General features: G+C 39.7%; 1 protein-coding gene and 1 non-coding gene across 6 annotated transcripts in view; both read left to right on the forward strand.

Moving 5' to 3' along the window:
- CEP295 (centrosomal protein 295) overlaps window positions 1-26,706 on the forward strand; it is a 67,750-nt gene that overhangs the window by 33,533 nt on the left and 7,511 nt on the right. For 2 of the 5 annotated variants that reach the window (XM_061343632.1, XM_061343631.1), the window contains exons 6-22: window positions 2,382-2,495; window positions 3,835-3,975; window positions 4,407-4,590; window positions 5,479-5,652; window positions 6,583-6,807; window positions 6,895-6,998; window positions 8,556-8,765; window positions 9,589-9,686; window positions 9,808-10,837; window positions 11,787-11,958; window positions 12,087-12,239; window positions 13,745-13,951; window positions 17,336-17,442; window positions 18,975-19,113; window positions 20,534-20,758; window positions 22,065-22,219; window positions 22,431-22,593. In XM_061343632.1, coding sequence (XP_061199616.1) covers window positions 2,382-2,495; window positions 3,835-3,975; window positions 4,407-4,590; window positions 5,479-5,652; window positions 6,583-6,807; window positions 6,895-6,998; window positions 8,556-8,765; window positions 9,589-9,686; window positions 9,808-10,837; window positions 11,787-11,958; window positions 12,087-12,239; window positions 13,745-13,951; window positions 17,336-17,442; window positions 18,975-19,113; window positions 20,534-20,758; window positions 22,065-22,219; window positions 22,431-22,593 — 3,601 coding nt within the window. Of the gene's footprint in view, window positions 1-2,381; window positions 2,496-3,834; window positions 3,976-4,406; window positions 4,591-5,478; window positions 5,653-6,582; window positions 6,808-6,894; window positions 6,999-8,555; window positions 8,766-9,588; window positions 9,687-9,780; window positions 10,838-11,786; window positions 11,959-12,086; window positions 12,240-13,744; window positions 13,952-17,335; window positions 17,443-18,974; window positions 19,114-20,533; window positions 20,759-22,064; window positions 22,220-22,430; window positions 22,594-26,706 lie in introns of all 5 variants that reach the window. The other 3 variants (XM_061343628.1, XM_061343629.1, XM_061343630.1) reach the window with 2 other exon arrangements.
- Window positions 18,617-18,700, forward strand: LOC133207169 (small nucleolar RNA U2-19). Its single transcript, XR_009723964.1, has one exon. It is a non-coding gene; the product is annotated as a small nucleolar RNA U2-19 (small nucleolar RNA).

The raw sequence follows: 26,706 nt of genomic DNA on the forward strand, positions 1-26,706 counted from the left end.
AATCCTTTTGTCATAGGCGTATGTTGCTGGAAGGGCACAGGGTGAAGAATAAAGTTATTTTCTTGGAAGAGTAACTGGGTGTCATGTACTGCATGGGGTAAATGGGAAGTAATTGAAAGATCAGAGATGATGAGAGCTGTGGCTTATTCCCAGTTCTGTATAGAGAGAGAAAACAAAAGATGTTAACTGTCAATTTTAAGGGGGAGGGGGGGAAATCTGTGGCTTTGTCTTGCAAATACATGACTCAAAAGGCACTGAATTTGAATTGCTTAACTTTAAATCCTGTGAATTACAGCAGATTACAAGGTCATCTGCATAAGCATGCTTATTTTCTTGAATCAGTTTACATAAAGAGGTTATTAAACATAGTTATAATCATAATCTGATGCTCTGTTGCAATAACAATTGAATAAAATTTCATAAAATCAAGCTCAGTGTTGTTACTTACAACATAAGGAACATTTTCTTAATATACTGCAGTTATTGTTACTTTACAAAAGAAGTTTTTTTCCTCTAGATATCTTGCCATAACTGTAATTCTCAGAAGAACAGCTTTTAGGAATTGAGGCCTTATTTAGTTAGCCCAACTGTTAAGTTACTTAATTGAAGTTAAACTGTAAACACCAATTTCCTGACAAGTGTCACAGACTTTTTATGAACTTCATTTTTTTATGATCTGTAACATTTATATGTATTGGAAATGCAACCCCAAAATGTTACTCTAATCTGTAAGTATTCCTATTTTTCATTTCATGAGACATTGCTGCTCCAGTTTTGCCAGATTTTAGTATAGAAAGATTTACTTTTCTTGGAGGGGGGACACTTACAAACCTGTTGATGGAAGTATGGATGACATCTTAACTGCAGTGTGCCACCGTGAGATGTCATTATGTTACAAGTATTGTTTATTCAGCCTCCAGTGTAATTCTTGCATCTTCCCAGCTCTTGAATAGAATTCTGGAGATGTGATTGTAGTTATTAATTACTGATTTGTTAGCTTCAGGTTTTATTAATAGTTCAGAAGGCTGAGGTTTAATTACATGTTCAGAAAATAACACAGTACAGGTCAAGCAGTTGGTGATCTGGCTAATGAGGTTTAGCCAGGGGACTTGTCTGTTTTAAGAGCTGTAATCAGTATCTACAAGCATTTATGTTAATTTTGATCTGTTAAATTACTATGATATATTAATTAAGAAAGTTAGCAGTTTTTAAAATAGCATTTTGTACAAATGAAAGTCTTGATGGTTTGCTTTTATTTGTACATATCTTTTTTTCTTTCCTACTAGAATTGCATGCATTTGCTTAAGAACCATAAAATAAGCTACTAATGTTCTGTTGGTAAGGCTGAAACTTAGTTGCTTGTCAGAGAATTCTTTTAAAGACTTGACTCTCTACAGTCTTTCTAAAATAACAAGATAATCAATGCTGAAATTTGGAATGCCTCATCTTGCATAGAAAGAAGTTTAAGATTCCTGAGACTTAATGCTGCTCCTTGTATGTGTGCATTTGTTCACAATCATGTTGGCTTCAAGCCCTTCAGGCTATGAAGCTTGCTGGTTTAGTTAATGTAAGAATGCTTTTTTAAGGAGACAGTCTAGGGAAGAGGAAGCTGAGAGAAAATAAATCCAGGAGATGTTAGAAGCACAAAGGGAGCTCCTACAGAATACTGCTTCCTAACCTAGCTACCTTACCAGAGAGGTTCAGGCTGAACCAAAGAAGAGGGAAGGTCTGGTTGCTCAGTATTCAAACTCTTTAGCACAAGAGTTGGAATGTGATAGTGTACCCAAAACTTTAAAAAGCAAACAAACAAGCCCAAAACAACAAAACCTTGTATTATCTGAATAGATACTTTTCAGTGAAGTTATGGAAAATGCTCTTTTCTCTGGTCAAATAGTAAATTGGACAGAATAGTTCTGAGTTTTGTAAGGAAAGGCAGTATTTGAGAAGTGTTATTTTGCTGTTAGGTATAAGTATATTGTGGGTCTGTGGTTGCCCTGCTTTGAGGTGAGTGTGACAGCTGTTGTAAGTGGGCTTTGTATTAGTGCATCAAACACGAGTGCTTTTAAAGTCAGGTAATGATTTTGAAACATTAAGGTAGAGCTCTTGAACCTCAGTTTTTTGTGAAGGAGCTTGCATTAGGTGGTTAGATGCTCTCAGTTATTAAGCCCTCTGGATCTGCCTTGTGCTGATGTCTTTCATTAGTTATTAAATGTATGTAAAGTTTTAAACACAGATATTTTCAGAAGAGAATTCAGGAAAGAATTTGGGGGTGCAGCTTTGTTTTAATACTATTTAAGGCTACAGATCATTTATGTTCTGTTCAGTTGCTTTGCTAGTGATACTGTTCTCTGATACAGCTGTACCTGTACTTTTCTCCCTAGAATTTTGAAGTGAAAAAGGCTCCTGCAGTGAAGCCCTACAGTGCTGACAACTTTTCTGTTACACGTTACCATATTTTTGAACCTTATGTGGACAGAGAAGTGGATGGAGAGCAGGTGATTAACTCCAAGTGTTTGTGATACATCCTTCCATAGATCTTTCTTGATGTTGCATACAGTGTCTGGATATCAGCAGCTCAGTCTTCTAGAACAGGGTGAAAAACATGAACTTGTATAAAGCAACCATGTCAAAACTAACCGATCAAAATGTGAGATGGGGAAACTCTGTAAGACCTTTTGTGTGCTTAGTCACTTGTGGGATCACGCATGACAGTCCCACATGAACGGACCTGTAAGGAGGTGAGTTCACCAGACTAGCATAACACTGGACACCCAAATCTGCTTTGTGGCTTATGCTAAATTAATAGTTACAGTAGCCCTGCTTTTTCTCTCTTTTTAGCTATGTACTCCCAGTTTTACATTGTATTTGTGTTCATCTGTTCGTGCAGTCAATGGTTTTGGCTTGCCAAACTGGCAGAAGTCTAACTGGGGAAAAAGAACGATGCCAAATGGGAAAGTTTGCTGAAGTTTACAATAGACTCAAACAAAGGCTAAAGTTAGATCAGAAGGTGAGGGGCTGGAAAAGCAAGAGATAGAGCAAGAGCTTAGCTTTTAGAAGTGATTTTTTAATGCAGTACTATTTAAAAGTGAACCAAACAACAGTTTGGCTTATTGTTAGTGTGAGACTACAGTCTGAGTGCCTGTTCTGGATCAGCACTCTCAATAAATTTGGTTTTGTGAGTATTTTCTTAAGTGCATTCATGCAGCTTTAGGTTTTCCTAAGATTTGAAGGACTAGACACATAGAGTAAGAAGAGACACTGTAGTTCGCTCATCTTTGTTATGGAAAAATCTAAAATGTTTATTTTTGTGGCCATATTTATGTGCAATGACTTTTTTTCTTACTTAAGTAAATTTAATTGTCATGTGTTAGTAAGGTTTTTCTTATTTAAAACATTTCAGATATTTCTGGTTTCCCAGAAGGGAATTTAAATGTTTCTGGATTCCTGCTCCCTCCCCACCTTGTTTAAAACAAATTCATGACAATAGAAGTAGTCAATCTGTAATATGAACCATTTTATTGATTTTACCTTGTAATGTAGGAAAAATAGCCACTCTGTTATAACAGATCATACAGATGATTGTCCCTAGTACAGCTTGAAACTAGAGCACTTTGACACCTACACTTGTGTAAATACGCATATTTTTTCTGAAGGCTAAAAGCTAGTTTGGTCCTGCTTGCAACCAAGAACTATAAATCTTCCAGGGTGTTCCTATGGCATTCTGTGTCTCTTTTAAAGTGCTTTTGCTGCAGGATTATTCCCTTATTTATTGTTACATATGCTTTAAAACTATTACAAAGAACTTCATGCACTAAACAATTGATTGACTGCCAGCCAGATGCTCGGTCAGCTGCTAAAGAAGAAGGAAAACGTTTAGAGGAACTGCACAGGGAGACGGAAAGGGAGAGAAGAGAGCAGCTTGAAAAGGCACATGTCCGAGGCAGTCACGCCTTGAAGAAGGTCCATTTGGCTCAGGTAGGTGAAGTAGTTGTGCATGTTTTTAATGTCAGAATGACCAGTGTTAAGTAAACTGTATGTAGGTGATAAGCAGAGGAGTTAGAATTACAAGAGGCAAATTGATGGGCTAAATGGAGTTTTCAGAATGTGTTAAAACACCATCGAACTCTGCCTAGTTTGGCTGTCTGGAAAGAGGCGGAATGAAAGGACATGCTTTAATTATTGTTAACTTCATGTCTGACAGCCCTTAGCCAGTTGGTATTAATCAAGTTAAACTTTTTTTAATAGGCGATGGGTTCTACTTTTCCACATAAGCTTTAGCTGGAGTTGGTTATTTAAATTAAGGATTAAACTAACTTCAGAGTAACCAAACAGAAGTGTTCTGTCAGTCCTGACGTATGGTTGTCTGAATGTGAACACTAAAAGTTTGTTATCCTTTTTATTTGTAGGACAGGGAAAGGCTACTGAAAGAACTTGAGCAAATGCAGAACATGGATCGGATGCGCAGAAGACAGATAGTAGCGCAGATGCCACCTCAGCTTTTTGTGCCTCCATACAAACGTATGGAAATAAAAGAAGAATGGCAAAGAGAGCTGGAGTTTGCATTTGAAGATATGTATAGTGAAGACAGGAGTAAGTAATCTCTTGGAGACTGCTGAATCCAGTAGCCCAGTGGAGGAGAGGCTGCTGTGGCTGCCAGTTCCCAGGCTGGCTGGTTCCCAGCTGGTAGCAAGCCTGTGTGTGTATTCACAGTAGGCACACACACAAACAAGCTTTCAGTATGCATACACCCAGCTGGCCACACAAGCCCTTATATACCCATATGCACACATGCATACAAAATAGAGGACTTCTCACCCTGGAAACCAGCTAGAAATGGATTTAATGAGAAGATGGCACAGACTTCCAGGCACAGTGCAGGGACATACATGTGTACTGACCAGGCCCTTTTATTCCCATATTCTGATATTTTTCCTCACACTTGTTCCTCCCTAAACTAACTTGATCCTTTCCCTGCCTTTGGTTCCTCCCCTAAATATTTATAATAAGCGTATAAGCTCAAGATGATCTTCCCATATGTCCCAAACCCCTTATAGGCAGTAACCCCCTCAGATCATGGGAGAAATCCTGTTAACTAATCTTTTAGGATTTCACACCCAGACCATGCTGCAATAGCCCTGTGAGCAGCCAGGACAGAGTGTATCTTTTCCCTGACAAAGCTATTGGGATCCTCCTGTGTGTAATTGTTCCTGTGTACTGCTTTCTGTGTAAAGATGGTCCTTTTATCACAAGCACCTTTATTTTGAAAGGCATAGCGTATTCTGGGGGAAAAGCCTGTAGAATTTGTGTATTAATGGATAACCAATGATCTAAACAGTCTTGAATCTTCTATTTTGAAAAAAAAAAAAGGTAATTGAGTTAAACCTGTTGTGAAAGAAGCTAATTGTTATTTGAACTTCTAGGGATTTGCAGTGTTGCTGGCATTTTATTGGTTGTTTTATGTTATGATCTTTTCATTAGAAATGAAAGAAGACCTCGTTTTGCAGTTTGAACCACAACCTCTGCCAGCTCCTTCTGATAGATCTCAAGATAATGACCTTGATATCTCTCTGGAGCAAGAAGCAGCTTGTGACACTCAACCAGAATCTGCCTGTAACACTCAGCCAGAAGAGAAGGTCCCCAGCGAATCAGAAGGTAAACCCTTTAAACTTTAGATTTAACTTAAACTTTTGGGTTTATAGTAGAAGAGAGGATACTTACTTTTAATATATCAAATAAATTAACTTTAGTATTAACTAAAATGTCTGTAGTATATTCCTTGAAGGTTGTGAATTATTTTAGTATTCAGTGGTTTATGATGTTTATCACAGATGCTTTAATGATTATGAATTTAAAATTGACTTGTTTTTCTAATATTCTTCAGTTTATTGGTATACTGAGAATAACTTTTTAACTGTAAGAACTACATCGTTAGCCAGAATCATTCCTGTATATAATTAGTGTAAATCATTGGATGATGCTGGTATGGGAACTTCAACAGTTTTCATTTTGTGTTTTGAAATATTTCAAAGTTAAAGTTTGGCTTTGTATGCAAGTCAGCTTATTGTATGTCTTTTATGTCCATGTTTGTGATTGAGTTGATCCATGTTGTGAGTAGGCTGCAGTGGGTATGTGTGTGCATGAACACTTGTGGCATGTACAGGGTAACACGATATGAACACGAAATGCGTTGGTGAACTTTGCTGTTTGGCCAAGCATTTCTACCACATCCCTTTGGTGGCACAGGCCATTTCTTCGTGTTGCATTGTGCCAATACAAACGAGAGGGCAGCAGCATCTAGGTGGAGTGTGGCAGGGTACTACTTATTTCTGCAACAGTATGTTTAGTAGTCTGACTGTGGAGCACTGTAACTAGCTTATCCCTCATTTTATGTCATGCAGAGACAAAGTACTGCTTCTCTCTTGCAGGTAAGAGAAAATACTGTTAAACTTCTGAACTTTGTAATATGAAGCTATTTGTCCAACCGTGCAAGGAATTAAAAACAACAAAAAAAAGAGGGTTTTTGTTTTTATGATGTAAAGATACACGTTACCCAAAACTCTCAACAGCATATATTCTTTATAGATCATGAAGAAGCAAAAACTTCCCAGCTTCAGTCAAAACTTGCCTTAAAGAAATTGCTGAACAAGATTAGAAGCCAAAAAGAGGAGTGGACATCAAAAAGTGAAAAAGATACTCAAAGTGAAGTTGAGACTATTGAATCAGGCACAATTGCTAGTGAAGAGAGACCATTGTGCGACTCAAAACTGAACTATGAGCAACAGAAAAACATAGTTTGTGAAGCCAGAGGTATGTAATACATACTTGCAGCAAAATTTGTGTAGAAGCAAAAAGACTTGGAAGATTACAATTACAGTTAAATAACATGTATTTTAGACTCTGGGAAAACGTTGGATAAGACAGTTGCAGCTGAAAATTCAGTTCTAATCCATCCTCAAGAGCAAGCAGCTAAAATCAGAATGCAAGAGAGACAAAAGTGGGTAAGTGCACGTGTACTCACTCCTCTCTCATTTATGGTGTAAAAATAGTGATTTCCAGAAGTCTAAAAATGCCTCAGGCTGTACAGCAGTATAGACCCTTTTCACATGCTTGTGGCACTTAAAAGTTTTACTGTAACATTTTCTGTACTTGCCTTCTGCGTATTAACTATTTTTAAATGACAGAGCTGGAATTTGGAGAGGAAAGAAACAGTTTCTTACTATCTAACAAGTGCTATAGGCAAGGGATGCCACACTGATTAAATTTGAATCCCAATTGTAAGTTAATATGTTTGCTTTTGGGAGATTGTAGTCAATAGTACACAACTCCGAAAACTTTACGAGCACTGTGTGATAGCATAAGAAGGTCTGTGGGATTGTGCTTGGAGTGACAGGAGAAATTTACAAACCTTGAGTATTTTGTGTGGTTTATTGTTGGGGTTTTTGAGGTGGTTTTTGTTTCTGCGTTTTCCTAGTTAATTATAAGAAACCCAGAATCTTGTGTCTGTGGGAATGCTACATCTATTGAGAAAATAATAACTTTGTGTGTTATCTTATTATATGTATATGTCATTTCAGTATATCTTTCATGATATTTACAGGTTTTGCTGTATCCTTAAGTGACCTAAGGGCTCTGCTGTGGTGGTTTCTCAATTGACAAAATAAAAGTTGAAATTTAGGTCTTGGTGCAGCCTCAAAGTGTAGAGTTTAAGTACAGATTTTCAGGAAATACAGATTTGACAAAGTAGTATTGTTTTAGGGGGGGGAAAGAAAGGCAGGTGATCTTCTGTGAAAGCGTGGTTATTTTCTTTCACATTTTCTCCTGCTTCGCACCTGCCCTGGGTTATGTATTGCTGTGTTCACATTAACTGTTCTCAGCTCTGGCTTTTTCTCTAGTTGCTCTTCCTGACATCCCCATTCAGGCTGGCTCATTAAAGGCTGTTGTCCATTTCATCTTTGCCAGTACTTGGATATTTATCCTTGTTTCCATTCTCAAAGTACATATGCTGTTGCAGGACATGGGTCTAAGTGATTTGTAGCTGATAAGTGCATGGGAAGAGAATAAAAATAAACAAACCACTTCAGAGGTTTATGGAGTGCTCTGAAAGTGGCTCTACATTAGCTATTTCAGGAGTTTTGGAAGGTTTGAATTAACATTTAAATGTGGTGAACTCTTGATGAAAAGCTCTATAAAATGCAAAGTAGATTTCGAATTCACTGTAAGAAAAAGGCTTCTTTTACAGTCTCTGGAAAATTATAGTGTACCTTGTGTAGTTAGATTCTGATCTTATCCATTCTGTTAATTTGAGAACAGATAATATTGTGAAGGTAAATGGAATCAGAGACTACTAGAAATGTCTAGCCAGTAAAACAAAATTATTCTGGTAAACTTTGGAACTACTTTTAAAGGTCTCTAATAATTCTGAAATGCATTTCACAAGCAAGAGGATTTCTGCTGTAACTGGAACAAAGTTGTGTGTATGGTGGTTGTGTGTGAGCGGTCTTTTATTTCATTGCCATTCCATTCTGCAGATTGACCCTCATTTTTCTTCTCAATAGAATGAGCAAATAGAGAAACAGAAACAGGAACAGCTGGCCTTGATTCAACAAATTGAAGAAGAGAGAGCACGTTTGGAGGCCGACCTTCTTAAGATCCAAATACAAACCTGTTTGGAGAAAGCTAAGAAAAAAAAAGAGGAAGAGCAAGGTCAGCTGGTACAAAGCCACAGTGTTCCTTCTCCAGAGCAGCAGAACAAAGTGGAACATGAGGTGAAGAATTGTAGAAAATTTTGTGTAGCTTTTTAATTATCCTTATTATAAAAATCAAGAGCCATTTGCTGGCTTTAAATTACAGCAATCAGGAAAACCAGTATTTATTTCTTAGGCTATCAGAATCAGAAGTTCATACATATAAAAGCTTCCTTTTGTTTGCTGTAGAAGCTTGTATTTCACGTGGTATCACTGGACTTCCAATATTGGATTGTCTTTGCATAGTCCCAAGGGCAGCATGTCCGTTTAAAATACCTGTTAGTAAAATGTGTTTAGAGTCATATAATATTAACGCACGTGCATGTATCCTTTTCCAAGAAGGAAAAAGCAAGGGGGGCATGGGGAGGATGACAGAAAGACCTCACCTCTGTGGTTTTGTCTGTCTAAATCTCAAGCAGCTACTTAAAGGAGATGAATTTATTGAGGATGTTTAAGGAAAGTAATCATTTTTTTAAATCTCGAATCATATGCACAGCATCTACTCATCTGAGGATCTGATTGCCTTGAAAATGCAGCTCTGTTGGATCATTGCTCTGAGTTTACTACTGGGTACATTTACATCTTTGAGCTAAGCTGCTGTAAGCACCATTGACTTTGATGGTGCACGCTACACTTGCCAAGAGAGACTGTAGCTGAAGGCCATCTGTTCCAGAATCTGCTTTAGCCTCATTGCCTCAGGGTGAAAGCTCACAGACATCAAAGGGCTGTACAGAGTGACTTCTATGAACTTAGGTGAAAGAACATATAGCTGAAGGTTGTTGCTTTAATAGCTTTCTGTGGGTTATTTGTATAAGTGCAATTAAAATTGTTTTATTTTGATTAGGCTGGAAACAGTACAGTGTCAGAACCCAGGAGTCCTGGAGAATGCAGCCATTTACAGATGATCCATAATTACCAACAACGCCTTCTACAGCAGAATAGGTACATTTCTGTAGGAAATGGAAGTCTTGAGTTGCCTGTTTCAAAATAATCTGAATTGCTTTGATTATTGAAATTGCTGTTTACACCACTCTAGAAAGATTTGTGGTTTTGTTCTGTTCAGGCTGCACAGACAGACCGTTGAAGAAGGTAGGAAGCATCTACAGGAGTATCAGAATAAACTGAAACAAAGACACTTGTCTGCTGCAGCACCTCCAAGCTCTGTGGACACAAAATCAATTCATTTAAAGCCTGTCCCGGAAGCACTTCTGCAGAGGCAAGGAGTACAACCCACACAGTGCCAGTCACCTGAACACGTTCATGCACAACAGCATGCACAGTTGCTACCTGTGTTTTCAGGACTATTGCGTATGTCAGAAAACTCATCTTCACAGCAACATGAAGAGCAAACACGTAACATTTGTCCTGGAGGACACGTGCAGTTTTCAGAAGCATTGAAATTGAAGCATGGAGAGTTTAACTTGCCTTGTGGCCATCCTTCACAGGAAGGAGTGGGAACGTTGGAAACCTCCAGCTGTCATGTCAGAGAACCACCTCAGTTCCAGTCACCATCAGGGGTAGTCATGAAAGATGTCACTGCAGTGAGAACACAACCAGAAGCACGAGTACAACATGTTAGATACATGTTGCCTGCAGAAGACTCCTCTGAACCTTCAGAAGTGGTGCACTCCAGAGAGTTGTCTCACCATCAAACAGAGACAAAAGCTAGAGACGAGTCTCATGTAGTTCAGGCAGCCCCGGTTGATTCTTTGGCATATCAGCAGGGATATGCAGAGAGTACCATCAGAACAAGCCTTGAACAACCCCTCAATCTTTCTGAACCTGTGACTTTATCTCATGAGAAATCTAAAGCCCAGGGTGTTGGGGAATTCTTGGTATCAAAACCAGGAGATGCATCTTTGTTAAATTATCGTGGTATCCTGAATTTAAGGGACAGAGTCTTGGCCTCATCAGAAAGCATCCAAGCTCAGCAGAAGTATTTGAAAGAATTGCAAGAGCAGCTAGATGCACAAAGGGAAGCTCTTCTTTCTAGACAGAAAATACAAGAACAACTACTTTTACAGAAGCAAGATAAACTGAAGGAACAGATGCAGAGACAGCAAGAGGCTTTGAAAGAATTACTGAACAAGCAGGTGAGCTTTATGAATGTTTTGCATGGTGAATCATCCAGTAGGTGATCAAACTTGTGAATGCTACCAATTAGCAAAGTACCCCATGGAGTGTTGACAGTTTTAGGTGATTTACCATAATGAAAATTTTAATTAGGACTTGCAATTTGCAATCAGTAGTTCTCTTCTGTGAGCCCCAAGAGCACCATTCTGTTCAGTCTAACCGAAAGAGTATGAACTATGCTTGGTCTCTGAACATAATGCCTGTTGAAATGGTTATGTCGTCTGAAGTATCTGCAGGTAGAGTTTTCCTCAGCTCTTGTATTAAAAATACTTCATAATAACTCAAAGGATACCAGAAACATTTTGAATAGATCCTTTCTAAAGTTTCTCTTTTATGTGTACCTGTTAGGAGCGTGGTTTGGCAGCTGCACTCCTGACTTGTAATCTTGCTTGTTTCTGCGTAAAATCCAAGTATATTTTTAGTTCTAGAGAAGCTTCTTTTGCTCCCTTCCTGTTTTAATTCTGGGTTGGGTTTGTGTTTTTTCGGGGGGGGAGGGGGTTTAAACAGAAGCCATCTTAGAAAATTAGCTGCTGCCCAGAGTCCCTTTCTGTTGCTTTTACAGCCTCCAAGCAGCTAAAATTCCTGAATTCAGGAGCTGAAAAACTAAAAGCAAAATTTTCAGGAATTTTTCCTCTTAAAAATGCAAAATATCCAACTCTAACAGAGACCTTGACCATGTACATAATTATGTTTTAGCAGATGAGGTTTGTAGAGCTAAATAAAATACCTGGATGTCCAAATGTTTGTGTAAGCTAAGCAAGTCCACCCAGTGTCTTGCGTACTTGAAGTACTTTCTCAAAGTGCTCAGTATTGTCCTGCATGGAATGCACACACAAGAAAATGTTGGCTTGATAAATAAGTATAAATATGGTCTTATATACAGTTGCTTCCCCTTCCTACCTTTCTAAGGTGAGGCATAGCCGTGCAAGTGAAGAAATGACAGAGGCACAAAAACCTGACTGGATTGATAGGACTGACTTTTTCCAAGTCTTGGAAAGCTACCAGCAAGAGAACTGTGGCAGGAGTAAATTTCATGGAAGTGAAATGATTTCACAGTACATGGGTCCAGCTGAGCAGACTGGTAAGGCATGAATAGTATTTCTCATTATAATATTTCTCATTTTGCAGTTGAGATGGAGTTCTCTACCATCTCCCCAAGGCAATTTGAGATCTGTGCATTACTGCAACTTGCAAAACTTTGTTTTACAGAACAGTCTGAGAAAGTTCTATTTAAAGAACAGAAATGGAGATCTTCCAAACCACCTGTGGCAAAAGTCAAGTTAGGGCTTGTTTTGGAACCACATGAACTTAGTGTTATACCAGAAGTAGACACACCGAAGAGTTGCAGCATTTCTTTTGCAGGTAAAACATATATATGGATATAAAAATATATAATAAATGCTGCTGTTCCTGAGAAATAAAGCTTGGAGGCTGTTTTTTGAGGAATAATTGAGATGATTGATTATGAAATAATAGCTGGTACTGTTGCCTTGTTTTAAGGTATAATTTTTATAGTAGCAAAGTGAGTTATAGCTGAGAAGAGCTCATCCTGTTGATGTCTGCCTAGAGAAACACAAAACAAAGTTTTGCCAAGAACAGGAAATTCAATGTAATTCTATGACTGAAGTTTCCTCTTGATTTCTCTGTTGTGCAAGGTGTGTTAATAGACAACTGTACAATAATTGGGCAGGGAACCCTCATAGTTGATGGCCCACCGCAAGGTTTAGCTTTTGAGTATACTGTGAAAAGTGAGTATGAAATCTTTTGAAGGAGTTAGTATCGAGTTTTTATCAAGAAATTTTTAGACCAACTTTTTTAGGTTTTTTTTTCCATTCCAGACCAAAACCACTCTTTGTAAAAGTTTTGTGGAGGAGCTACACAAGGCAATTGTTGTTTTGTAAGTCTGCGTGCAATGCTTCATAAGTCTCTGTAAGGCACATTAATTAAATAGCTACAACAAACTGATGCTTTCTAAATGTAAGCATTTGAATTTAAGTCTCTTCATAGCAAAAATTTAATGCGTATTTTACGGAAGTTTTAATATTGTGCCAGTGTTTTGAAAAGGGCAAAGCAGAGCAATGCAAGTAATTATAGGCCTGTCAGGCTGCCATTCATCTGGAGTAAAATAATGGAACAGCTGATACGGGGGCTTTTTTAATTAAAGCAAAGTAATTAATGCTGGTCAGCAGCACTTTCTACACATTAATTCTTGTTGGAGCAGTTTGGTATCTTGATTAGACAAGTTTTGTTGGTGAGGGTTTTGATTGAAGAATATTCTCAAAAGCACTTGGCTTAGTGTTACACACATTAATTAAAAAAAGGATTAAAATCAAAATACATCCCCAAAAGTTTTCTGAAATACATCTGGTGGAATTCTAGAGGGAATACTCATTTTCTGGATAATCCCGTGATGATCCACATCTGATTTATTCTTATGGAAGGTATTAGAAGTTGAACTGGAGTTTTTTATTGGATTGAGTGGTAAAAAAACCATTGTGGAGGGCAGGCTGGGGAGAAATTGTGAAGCCAGAGCAGAGGAGCTCTATTGCCTCTGGATCTGGGAAAAACACTCAAAGTTTTGGTGGGTTTGCAATGTGGAAAAATAAGTTTGAATAATTTTTTAATGGAATATTGTAGTTGAACTAGGAATTCTTTGGGGGAACTCTGTGACCTCTAATTTTTCAACCTGTATAATCCATAGGCTGTAATGCAGAGGTTTCTACTGACTGGTATGGCTGTTAAAATGGAGCATGGTACGGATTCAGCAGGTTATTTCTGTAGGATAGAATGTGCATCTTAATGTTCCTCACACAATGCAAACCACTGCATTTCTATACCTAAACTGATTACAGATGTTTTAAATTCAGATAAAACAGATTCTGTTGGTGGAGAATCTTCTCCCATTTCAACCACTGGGGAGTTTTCATATGTGAAATGTTACAGTCACAAAGAAGGCAGGAGGTTACCTTCAAGCATAACAAACTCCGAGGAACAAATCTCCAGTGGAAGTTCGAGGCCCAGCAGATTATTACAAGAGGTGCTGCTGCTGACTGCTGAAAGTTCACACAGTTCAGGTGAGGAAATCCTCCTTCTTCAAGGAATTTTGTGAATGACATTCAGCACTGCTAATTTTATTGCTATTTATTTGCAGCATATGACTTGACTTGTCATGTAGTGTTATTTAAATACTGTTCAAATTTTAAGTACAAAAAAGGGGTGGTTTAAGCATGGGTGTAATAAGCATGTGTCTCAGAGTGATTGAGTTGTTATCCTTTTTTTGTGATCCATTACTATTCTAGTAACAAAAGTCCATGCAGCAGTAAACTTTATTGCTAGTCAGCAGTTTCCCATCCAAGGCACGTGCTTTGTGGAACTGTCTGTTAAGAGACTTCTTTTGTATTACCTGGTTGCTCTGCCCTTACCAACAGAATCCCGTGCAAGCATAGGGAGCCAACTGCTGTGGAAAGCCACATGGGTATCTTCCTCCCGAGGGTCACACCTTTGAGGGTAGGCTGTGTCCATACGGGACAAAGTTAGTCTGATTCTGTAAATTAAATCAAGTTAGTTTGGTTATTGAAGAAAAAAGATGGTTTTGTTATTAAGTGGTTTGTGAATGTTTCAGGTTCTAGAAGAAGAAAACTAAGCTTAACCCTTTCAAATTTAGAGGCAGGCATGTCTGAACATAAAATGGGCTGCTGCTGGTTAGGGGAGGTTGAAGTCCTATGCTCAGCATTGAGTGGTTACCAGTGCTGAAGTGATGCTGCTGCTCAGTGCCACCAGTGAAGCCACCATTCTGACTGATCTCCCTTACCATGTCACTGATGCATGAAAAGATGAGATGGGAACTTTGGACTCTCGGTATTTATTCCTCCCAATACAATTTGGTTAAAATGGGCTACTAGAGTGCAAACTGTTAATATGGAATTGCAGAATAACCCTACAGATAAGACAGTTTGGTGGCATAAACCTGATTCCCTTAGACACTCAGCTTGAAAATAGTGACAAGATTTGAGATATACATCTCTTCCACAATTCTCCTTCATTAGATATTAGCAGGCTTGCCTCTTTATTCATCTTTAATGGTGCTGTTGAGCCATGTTCCAGGTGTGATTATCTCCATGTATTGCTGCCCTATACAGATGTTATTCCAAGCATCGTTTTTTGTGATCCAACCTAACCCAAGATTTCAATTCATTTTTAGTAATCCCAAGTATTTGGCCATAGTTCACTATTTTGACAGACTGTCTTACCCATCACCAAATGTGCAGACAACATCTTTTTTGTTTGCCTACATGGTTGGATTTGGACTAATCCCTGTTTTTATGTTGTCTTCACTGAGTGGTTTGTTCAGTCTCTTTCAAATTGCAGCCTAAAATAATTGCTGCTATTTTACTGCAATTCCTGTTGGGAAAAGAAATGTGCCCTGGCTATTACAGGCTCAGTTCTTAAGTACAAATCCTTTGTCACAGTGTGGTGGTCAGGAGGTTAAAACATGAAAGTCCCACGTGGATGTCAGGAAGCTGGGAGGAACAAGAGCCTTGCACTGTTGTTTTGGAGGGAGAAGACTGACAAACCCTCCTTTATGAATCACTAAATACAGCTTTTAAGGATAGTAATGTAATGAAGTCATGAGATATGAACATGTTGTGTTTTTAATTAAATAGTTTGGTTTAGAGCATGCAATTGCTACTGTTCATCCCTCATATTAACATCACATGAACAATGAAGGTTATTACAGTATAGTAATGAAACATTCATAGTGTGGCTTTCCATAGAATTTATATACAGGAGAAGACTGAATCTCATATGTATCCTAAATTACAAGCTGTCATGCTGATATCCTTTAGAAAAGAGTATCTTTTCTTTCAGAAATATATCTAATCTTGATGGAAACGTATCAGGAAATGGGGGATTCATTGGAAGCTTGTTCCAGCATTTAAATTTATTATCAAACTATAAAAGAATTGTCTAACAGCCATTTCTAGCTGCTGCTTATTACTTTGAGTTTAGAAATCTTTTGTGCTGTGTGGCTTTTCTCCTATGGGGATATTTAAATACCAGGTGGGGATATGATTGCAGTTTTCATGCTGATTCAAGGGATTTTCTTCAAGACCTTGCTCATTTTCAGGATCCTCTGTCTCCTGTATCCTGCTCCAAAGAGGAGGAGCAGACCTGCAGTGTGTAATAGGCTCAGTCACGACTGCTGCATCCAGCCAGGAGCTTGTTGCTACCTGGTTCTGCTCAAAGCTTAAGAGTTCTTTCCTGTGCACCTGAAGATTATACTCTTAGTCTTAGAAATCTAAGAGCACAGTCTAAGCGTTCTCTGCTCTTAGATTTATATTCTGTCTATGCTGGCACAGTGTTCAACAGATACAGCTTTGCAGGAGGTTGGGATGTTTTTTAATGCCGCAGTGCTACTGTGTTTCTTTACCATTCTTCCACTCTCCATATAATTTGCAAATTCTGTTGCCAACAGCTCTGTTTGGTTACTGCCCAGAGCAATTGTGAGCTGGGGTGGGAAAGAAGCTGTTTGAGGATTTCTTCACCCTTTGTTTTGAGACCAGTCGGTAGCATTCAATGTTATAACATAGTAAATCAGTTAAGAATAAGTTAACTTCTCTTTTAATCCAAATATATTTTAGATACATTTCCTTTCATGTCTTGTACTTTCTCCTAGAAGTCTACTAGATGATAGTGGCTATAGGAAACCTTAGATTTCCCCCTTTCACCTACCTCAAATGAGTTTCAAAATGTTTCATATTTACTGGGATATGTAAGTATTGCCTCATGTAGATACTACTGGTAACTGTTGCATTTTTCTTGTGCTGATATGGTGCTTTCTTTCACACAGCACATAAAAGTAAGAGTATTATGGCAAATGTGATTCAGATCCGTGGTATTAGTCATAGGATCATAGAATGGTTTGGGTTGGAAAGGACCTTAAAGCTCGTTCAGTTCCACCCCTCTGCCATGGGCAGCAACACCTTCCACTAGACCAGGTTGCTCCAAGCCCTGTCCGACCTGGCCTTGAACACTGGCCACACTATAGTTCATTGTTTCTGATGTACTTAGAATGCCTGCTTTTCTTTGTAATCACTGTAATGGAAAAAGGCAAAAGATCCCCCTCAGCCCATTTAAATAATTGCAGTAACACTACCAAAGCCATGTTTTGTACTGCAAAGCCAAAGCATGAGTTTCTGGCTCTTCCTGCATGCCCTGCAGTGAGCATTCATGCTTGTTAGACATTTTAGGAAGTCTGGTCAAGGAGAACTACTGGTTGCCAGTTAAATTGATGGTAGAGTGGAGCAGGAAGTATGTTGTGAGAAGTGGTAAGGATGAGCAAAATCAGTGCCGATAGTGAGGTCAGCGGCAATAGAGTACTGCTGCCATCTGGTGCTCGAATGAAAATTGCCAACTATGAGCTCTACTTTCCTTATTGCTTCTATTACTGTCTTCAGATCAGTCCCAGGATTCGCAGGTGGCTCAAGATTCACCAGTTCTTGCTGCTGAAGTTGGAGACGGAGCTACAGCACATTCTGGACTATCATTCAGACTTGATAATACGGTCAGTCATATCCAAATAATCATATAACGTAACTTACTCCCTACTTTGCAATAAAATCTATGTCTCATACTGGGGAGATAATAGTGGGTGCAGTATTCTAGAGGCAGCCAGAATAACAAAGCACCAAGTGTGTAAGAGGTGTAATCACTGCATTGGATCTACCACCAACTGTATTTCTGTTCCTACAGCACGGGATGCTGTTACTCTCTTTGCTGCCAGGGCACACCATGGGCTTATGCTCAGCTTGCTGTCTGCCAAGACTCCTGGGTCCTGTTTCAAGGGCTGGTCCCCAGGCAGGTCCAAGCTTGGCTTGGTGTGCGTGGTTCTTTCTTTCCAGATGCTGGACTTTGCATTGCTCTCACTGAGTTTCAGAACATTCCTCCAGGGCCAGGCTCATGAAGTCCTTCTAGATGTCATCCTTGCCAGTTAGCATGTCAGATGGTTCTCCCAGTTTAGTGTTATCTGCAAACCTTATAAAAGCATGGCGTCCTTCTCTGGGTCATGTTGTCCTCTGAGTCATGTCCAAAGGTGTCAAAGAGGACAGGTCCTAGGACAGAGCCCTGTCATACTCTGTTCCCCACCTCCAGGTGGAGTGTAATGCTTTAATCACTGTCCTCTGAGCCTGACCATCCATCCGTCCAGGTTGTGACATCCAAACTGGGATAAAAGAATGTTGTGAGAGACAGTGTCAAAAGCCTTGCTAAAATCGACACCAATGATACCCCCTGCTCTTCCCTCACCAAAGATCCCATTGTTTTGTGAGGAGATAAAAATAGTATTAAAAAATGCTATGTACATATGAAATTACTTTTAAATGTACATGGTTTATATGTGTGTGGTAAATACATAAGGTGGTATATAATGAAACTGTAGGGGAAGGGTTTCTTAGATTTTTGTCTTTTGTTTTCTCAGTGCACATTTTAGTTTAGAGTTTGGAAGAATTATTCACATCTGACCCTGATTCTCTGTTCTGTGACTTCGTAGAGCTTACCTCAAAATTAAAGAAGAGAATGTTCTAGGATATTTTGTATATTTTAGTTTACTTTCTTAAATTGTATTTTTAAGTCAGTCTACTGCATGTAGAAGGCTCAGTATTGCAAGTACATGTAAAGCTCTTGAGTTTTTCCATGTATTGCATATGTGTCCCTCTGAGATCTACAATTCTACTGAAGTAGGTCTGTGATGAGAAATAGCCAAATCTGACCACCAGAAGATGAAGCAATCTTCCAGGTGTCATGATTTGTATGTAGCTCTGAGAGGCTTTATAACTCTGTGTGTGTGTGTGTGTGTGTGTGTGTGTGTGTGTGTGTACGCAAATATGTGTGTTGAGGGGAGGGGCCTGTTGGGGAGTGATGTGTCTGTGACATGGAGTGTGAATGGTTTGTACTGAGCAATGATGAACCTCTATTTGCCTGACTGTCAGAATATGAGGGCTTCTACACTTGAACTGAGCTCAGGATAAAATACGTGGTTTAAAAGCTTTAATTATGGACATCTGAACTCATGGTAATAGGTGTGTTTATTCATCCTAGGAAGCACTTTCTAAAGTAGGATCCACGGACTTGGGTTCAGAGGCATTGATGCAAGAAATACCCTGTGACTTATCATCAACTATTTCCACCGGGAGCTTTCTGACTAGTGAAGTGTTGGATGTAAACCCTGTTGACCCTGGTAAGCGTTTGGCTTTTGTTCTTCTAAAAGGAAATGTAAGTGTTGTCTTTATTTTACAGCAGAATGGCTGTAACTTACTGGGTAGAAGTTCTTCTGAAATAAACTAATATGGAGGTTCACTTAAGAATGATTAATACTTCTCACAGTTGAGTGTAACTAGAAGGCTCCATTATGTGCTTCATGATTTTTTTCACTTTTGTAATACCCTTACAACATCTGCTCTGGCAAAGGATATTTGGGATTTCATGAAGCAACTGTAACACCAGCAGGTTTTAAGTGGCAAGGTTTTAAAACAACCTGATCCCCAAATGATACACTGATGAAAGTTTTCTAATCAGTATGTCAGTGGTACAGAGCTGTGAGTGTTGTCTTGCTGTCAAGAGCATTGTTCCAATATCTGCTTGTCACAGTAGGAGTTCTTCGTAACTTATCTGTGAAAATGTTATTTGAATGCCGTATTAACTTGTAATAGTTTTCTGGGAAATACGTGTGCACCTCCTCCTTTGCTTGCAGTCTGCCTCTTTATCTTGTTAGTCATAACACTAAAACAACTCCTTTATAATACATACATAGTTGCTCCTCTATTCCATGTTTATACATCAAAGACTACAGTGTTTACAGCCTGAGATTTCAGCAGCTCATCTTAACCCTAATGTTCTAAACTGGCATTATTTTGAGTATTAAACTTCATAACTCAGGTAACAAATCTGGGCTTTATTGACATAGGAAGGGTAAAGCAAATCCTGAGATCATTTGTTTGTAGACTTTTTTTCTGTTGTTGTTTAATTATGGAAGAAAAATACCAGAAGTTTAACACTCAGTTGCATGAATGAGTTTTTCAAGTCTGGCTGGGTCTGTACCCTACACTCAGTGCTTAGCAGTGACCTTTCCTGAGAGCTTTGAGCACAAACACAGAGGCAAAGAGGGGTGGGTGCACTAACCAGGAGCACTGTTTTGATTGCCTTGATTCCCTTTGATTTCTTGTGTTGGTATTAGGCAGTTTCTATTTAAGTATGAATAAAATGGCTACATGATGCCATAAAGATGGTCAAGAGCACATTATGTATCATCATATCTATATGCAGTAGGAGGTAAGAATATGCTAGTTAGCATGAAGCCTCTGTATTAATTCTTTTCTAATTTTTCTGTTTTGGTACTTCCTAAGTCTGTATAGCCTGAAAGTGCTAAGCTGGGCTGACTACTACCTAACTAGGTAGTGCCAACTTAAATTTGTGGAAATCTGTGGTAAGGTGTATGACAGCATTGACAGGAGACAGTTAAACAAAACCCCAGAGCTCCTTAGGAGTTTATTTCAGTATTTTAGGATAGGATTATTTCAGGATATTAAGCAGTGTCTTTTCAGATGACTTCATGTAAGTGGTTTGTATGCAAATCATGAACGTCTAGCTTACTGTTTCAGGATTGTCTTCTGATAGTACAGAAGATGGGGTTTTGAGAGAAACAGCAAGGCGCCCTTGGAAGCCCTCACTGCCTTTTACCTTGAGGCACAGGCAAGAGAATTTGTCTGGGGCATCTGAAACTCAGCTGCCTGAAGGAGAGATGTACCCTTACAGAGAAAACCAGATCTTGGAGAAATCTACTGGAGACTTGAGCTGCTACTTAGAGGACAATACACGTTTCCAAGGTATTCACCATTTTAAAACATCTTTGTGCTGTGCTCTCCTCATATAGTAGTTCACTCAATGTTATATGTTAGTCTGTAGCATTTATACTCAACTTACATTTTAAATTCAGCAAGGATTCTACATGTGACAGCTTTGCTGTTTCCATGTTCTTTGTGCTTTGCTTTATGTCCACATAGTGTAATGGTGGAGAAAAAAATAAAGGGTATTCTGGTCAAGTGTCTGATCATAGTTTAGTTTTATGCAGCTTCCTGCTACCATGGCCAAGCTGTTTGTTATCTCTGGCAATCCTGTCACTTGTTTATGCACAACTTTTCCTCTCAGGAAGGTAGAGACAATAATATCTAACACTTTATTATTCATGTAGGGTCACAGAATTGATGAAACATTATCAGACAGGTGAGAGTTCTGTGCTGTCTAGAACAATGTGGTGTTTCAAGAAAATAAGAGCATCTTTCTTGGTTATTGTGAAGTTAATGTGAACTGCTTCCTCCTGGAACGTTTGAATACCTAGAATCATAAAATGATAGATTAATCTAGACCAGCAAGGACTTCTGGTTACATGGTCCAAGTTCTTCCTCCTCACAGCAGAGCAAGCTGAGATCAGGCTGCTTAAGGCCTTGCCCAAGCGAGTTCTGAGTATCTCTGGGGACAGAGATGCTACACATCCGTGGCAATACTTTTAACAACTTTCTTCTCTCCCTCCTCTCTCTTCCCTCTCCTCCAGCCAGAATTTCCTGTGTTCCATTTTGTGTTCATTTTCTCTCTTTCTTTAACTTAGTATCTTCAAGAGCCTGACTGCATCTTCTCTATACTGTAGAATACAACAGAAATTTCTCTGCTGTTTCCCCTATGCCCTAAATCTTTTTCTTAAGATGGAACAAACTCAATCTTTCAGTTTCTCTGCATATTATTTGCTTCATCCTTCCTTTCTTGAATCATCCTTGTGGCTCCTCACTGGACTTGCGCCTCTGTCACTGTGAGTTTTGTACTGGGAAGCCTATAGTGCTGCTGCAGTCTCACAAGTGCTTAACAGAAAGCTTACAGGCTTCAGCTTTTCATTTAAAAACAAATTGCATCAGTGTAGCACTTTGCTGCTGCTTTTGTATTGATGTTGTATCAGCGTGAAAGAATTGAGTGCTGTAAAGATTTTATTTTTTCTGCAAGCTTATTTGTATACCTGCAGAACTATATCTGCTTTACTTATTGCATATAGAAGCAAGGTGTGATGAGTCCATGGGCTTTGTGTGAGAGGGGTGTTGGGGTACTGGGGTGTGTTTGTTTTTATAACAGTGTCTTTTCTTACAGCTCTAACAGCTGAACTTGATCTTCCTGAAATGGAGAGATCTCTTCCAAACTTCCATCACCAGTTCTTTCAGCCTCTGGAACCAAGTCTTGACTTTGATACTTCATCATCCTGTTCTCAACACAGAATTTCACAAGACAGCAGAGAATTCAGCAAGGTACTACTAAGCTTAAGATTTCTGCAGGATTTTAAATGTATAACCCCTAACGAAATGCAACAATGATTTTTGGTACATGTAGAACTGACAGCGTTTTTGCTGTTTGTAGCAGAAATGTGATCCAGAAATCAAATACCGTTAGCTTTTCATCTTTCATATTTCTGAGAAACTGAATCTTTAATCAAGATCATTTTTGTTTTCCTGCCACTAGACTTCAAAATTTTCAACTCAAAGTGAAGATGCTTCTACATCTCTGGAAGTGGGAAACTCCAATTTGACTGTACAAAGAAGCTGTCTGCCTTCTAGTCTGGCAACAAACAGGCCAAACAATGGTACAGCAGAAGAGCAGTCTGTTGAAGAAAACCTTACTTCAGGTATGTGCAGCACAGTCGGATCAGTGCTTTCAGAACCAGCCTGTTACCAGTATGTAGATACCAGGTTTGCTGTGTTAAAACTGGAAAGGAGCTCTTCACTTGTCTGTCAGTCCTGCTTTGAAATGTCTTAGCTGTGCTGCTGCTCTTACACACTGTCTTCTCTACTATGTTTAATGGGCAGAACTCCTAAATCTTGTGAAGTTTTATTTCCTTAGTAGTTGTGACTTTAATACAAAAGCAGACGTGCATATTCAAGTCACTGTAATGGATACTGATGAGGGAATTGAGTGTACTATCAGCAAGTTTGCTGATGACACTAAGCTGGGAGGAGTGGCCGACACACCAGAAGGCTGTGCTGCCATCCAGAGAGACCTGGACAGGCTGGAGAGCTGGGCGGGGAATAACTTGATGAAATATAACAAGGGAAAGTGTAGAGTCCTGCATCTGGGCAGGAACAACCCCAGGTTCCAGTATAGGTTGGGGAACGACCTGTTAGAGAGCAGTGTAGGGGAGAGGGACCTGGGGGTCCTGGTGGACGACAGGGTGACCATGAGCCGACACTGTGCCCTTGTGGCCAAGAAGGCCAATGGCATCCTGGGGTGTATTAGAAGGGGGGTGGTTAGTAGGTCGAGAGAGGTCCTCCTTCCCCTCTACTCAGCCCTGGTGAGACCTCATCTGGAATATTGTGTCCAGTTCTGGGCCCCTCAGTTTAAGAAGGACAGGGACCTGCTGGAGAGAGTCCAGCGCAGGGCAACTAAGATGATTAAGGGAGTGGAGCATCTCCCTTATGAGGAAAGACTGAGGGAGCTGGGTCTCTATAGTTTGGAGAAGAGGAGATTGAGGGGTGACCTTATTAGTATATATAAATATATAAAGGGGGAGTGTCACGAGGATGGAGCCAGGCTCTTCTCAGTGGCAAACAATGATAGGACAAGGGGTAATGGGTACAAACTGGAACACAAGAGGTTCCACTTAAACTTGAGAAGAAACTTCTTCTCAGTGAGGGTGACAGAACACTGGAACAGGCTGCCCAGGGAGGTTGTGGAGTCTCCTTCTCTGGAGACATTCAAAACCCGCCTGGACACGTTCCTGTGTAACCTTATCTAGGTGTTCCTGCTCCGGCAGGGGGATTGGACTAGATGATCTTTTGAGGTCCCTTCCAATCTCTAACATACTGTGATACTGTGTTACTTATTACTCGTGCAGTAATTATGTTAGTGAAGAAATATCAACTCTGGCTGAAACTGTCAGTTCAAGTACTTTTCCAAGTATTTATTCATGTGTATCCATCACTGTTCAAGTTTGAGGAAATTAAGGAAGTTCCAAAAATTGATTAAAATTTTGAGGAATATGTGTTAAAATCTCTCACCTGACTCATTTGTCTATGATCCATTGCATCCTTCAAGAAACCACTGCATTTCCTTCACTCTGAAATCACACAAGGAGCCATTATGTACTGACGGAGCCCAAAGAGTGGTGTTAAATGGTATCACATCTAGTTGGCAACTGGTCACTAGTGGTGTCCCTGAGAGGTCAGTGTTAGGGCCAGTGTTGTTTAGCATCTTCATTGGTGATCTGGATGAGGGGTTTGAGTTCACCCTCAATAAATTTTGTGGACAACACCAAGTTGGGCATGAGTGTTGATCTGCTGAAAGATAGGAAGGCTCTGCAGAGGGATCTCGACAGGCTGGATAGATGGGCTGTGGCCAATGGTATGAGGTTCAACAAGTGCCAGGTCCTGCACTTGTGCCACAACAACCCCTTACAACGCTACAGGCTAGGGAAGAGCGACTGGAAAGCTGTTTAGTGGAAAAGGACCTGGGGGTGCTGACTGACAGAGTAGAACATGAGCAGCTTGTGCCCAGGCAGCCAAGAACACCAATGGCACTGTGGCCTGTATCAGCAATAGCATAGCCAGGAGGGCCAGGGAAGTGATTATCCCCTTGTTCTTGGCACTGGTGAGGCTGCATCTCAAATCTTATGCTCAGTTCTGGGCCCCTCACTACACAACAGACATTGAGGTGCTGGAACGGGTCCAGAGAAGGGCAATAAAACTGGTGAAGGGTCTGAAGAGCAAGTCTTATGAGGAATGGCTGAGGGAGCTGGGGGTGTTTAGTCTGCAGAAAAGGAGGCTCAGGGGGAACCTTATTGCTCTGTACAACTGTAGGAAAGGAGGTTGTAGTGAGGTGGAGTTTGTCTCTTCTCCCAAATAACAAGTGACAGGACAAGAGTTAATGGCCTCAAGCTGCACCAGGGGAGGTTTAAATTGGGAATTAGGAAAATTTCTTCACAGAAAGGGTGATCAGGTATTGGAAAAAGCTGTTCAGGGAAGTGGTGGAATGACCATGCCTGGAACTGTTCAAAAAGTGTACATGAGGCCCTTAGTGACATGGTTTAGTGTTGGACTTGGCAGTGATGGGGTAAAGGTTGGACTCGATGATCTTAACAGTCTTTTCCAACCTCACTGATTCTGTGATTCTGTACTGCACACTGTGGTGTGTGGTCTGATTATGCAGTTGCTTTAACCATCTACAAAATAAAAGGGAAGAAAGGAAGGAAATAACTTTTAGATTACAGTGTAGTAATTAATTTAGTCGATTAAAAGTTTATGATTCTACAGCAGCATTAACTGCAGCTCATAACAGGAAAAATACTTTTTCATGTTGAATTCAAGTTAGGTTTATGTATCGTAAAGATAAGAACCAATCTAAAATTCAAAATGCAGCTAGCAGTAATCTTAATATTTTTGACGCTCCTTTCAGAACAAAACATTCAAAACTTCAAAACATTCTATTTCTAAATTGCTTGTACAAATAGTCTTTGTGCTTTAAATTTAAATCCCTTAAGTGGTTTTATAATCCCAAACCAATTATTGTTGTGCTTTAAAACAGGGTGGAAAATAACATAGGCAACAGGCTAATAAGCAAGTTAAAACCATTTTGGGTTGTCAGTTCAAGGTAGGTTGATACCCAAGTCCATCATTGGGAGAATTGTCTCTTGATGGCTGATGTTGCAGTTTAATTCCTCACTCCCTGTGAACCGCTATTATCAGGAGACAATATTCTTTATGCATTTAGAACTAGATATTTTGAAGGTGTCAAAGAATACAAAAAAGTCCTTACAGGAAATTGTTAAAGGTTCATGTGGTGTATTCCTGTGTGTGTAAAAAGTCTGTTGCTGGGATGGTGCTGGACTGTGTGCAACCAATGTGATCAAAATTGGGTCAGAAATTAATACATGTGAAGAAGTTCTTGACTGTGAGGGTGCTGAGGCACTGGCACAGGGTGCCCAGAGAAGCTGTGGCTGCCCCAACCCTGGCAGTGTTCAGGGCCAGGTTGGATGGGGCTTGGAGCAACCTGGTCTAGTGGAAGGTGTCCCTGCCTGTGGATCATCTTAAGGTCCTTTCCAACCCAAACCCTTCTATGATTCTATGAAAAAATCCTGTTGTTTGTTTGGCATACGCTGTACTGCTGAAATGCCTCCTTGGTAACAAAAAATGCTGATACCCGATCTTCCTCTTTTCAGGCCTCTGCTGGAATAGAAATAGTATCTCAGTTTGTATGTGCAGATCCTAAGGGAAAGGTAATTTAGGGTACAGTGTTGTAACTTGTAGGAACAGCAGTCATTGTTACAATTTGGATGTTTTCTTCTACTCTGAAGAGTTTCTGCCCAAGTAAAGGTGTTTTGGCTTGTTTTCCTCCTGTTTTAGACTCTGTTGGAGGCAGAAAAAGACTCAAAGGACTTCCAGTTACAGACATTAAATTGTAAAATCCGTTGACTTTCAATGTAGTTACGTCAGCACCATCACAAAGTCTGTCCCTAAAAACAGAATCATAGATTTATGGAATGGTTTGGGTTGGAAGGGACCTTAAAACTCCTCCAGTTCCAACCCCTGCCACATGCAGGGACACCTTCCACTAGTGCAGGTTGCTCCAAGGCCTGTCCAACCTAGTCTTGAACACTGCCAGGGATGGGGCAGCCACAGCTTCTCTGGGCAACCTGGGCCAGTGCCTCAGCACTCTCATTAGGAAGAAATTCTTCACTGTATCTTAAACATACTCTAAGAAGCAGCAGAAAGAATTGTTTCTTGAAGTTGCTTTATGTACAATGAAG

Source organism: Neopsephotus bourkii, unplaced genomic scaffold, assembly GCF_033783945.1.
Source record: "Neopsephotus bourkii isolate Nb327-2 ecotype Australia unplaced genomic scaffold, CSIRO-AGI_Nbou_v1 NB_1825, whole genome shotgun sequence".
Taxonomy (NCBI): Eukaryota; Metazoa; Chordata; class Aves; order Psittaciformes; family Psittacidae; genus Neopsephotus; species Neopsephotus bourkii.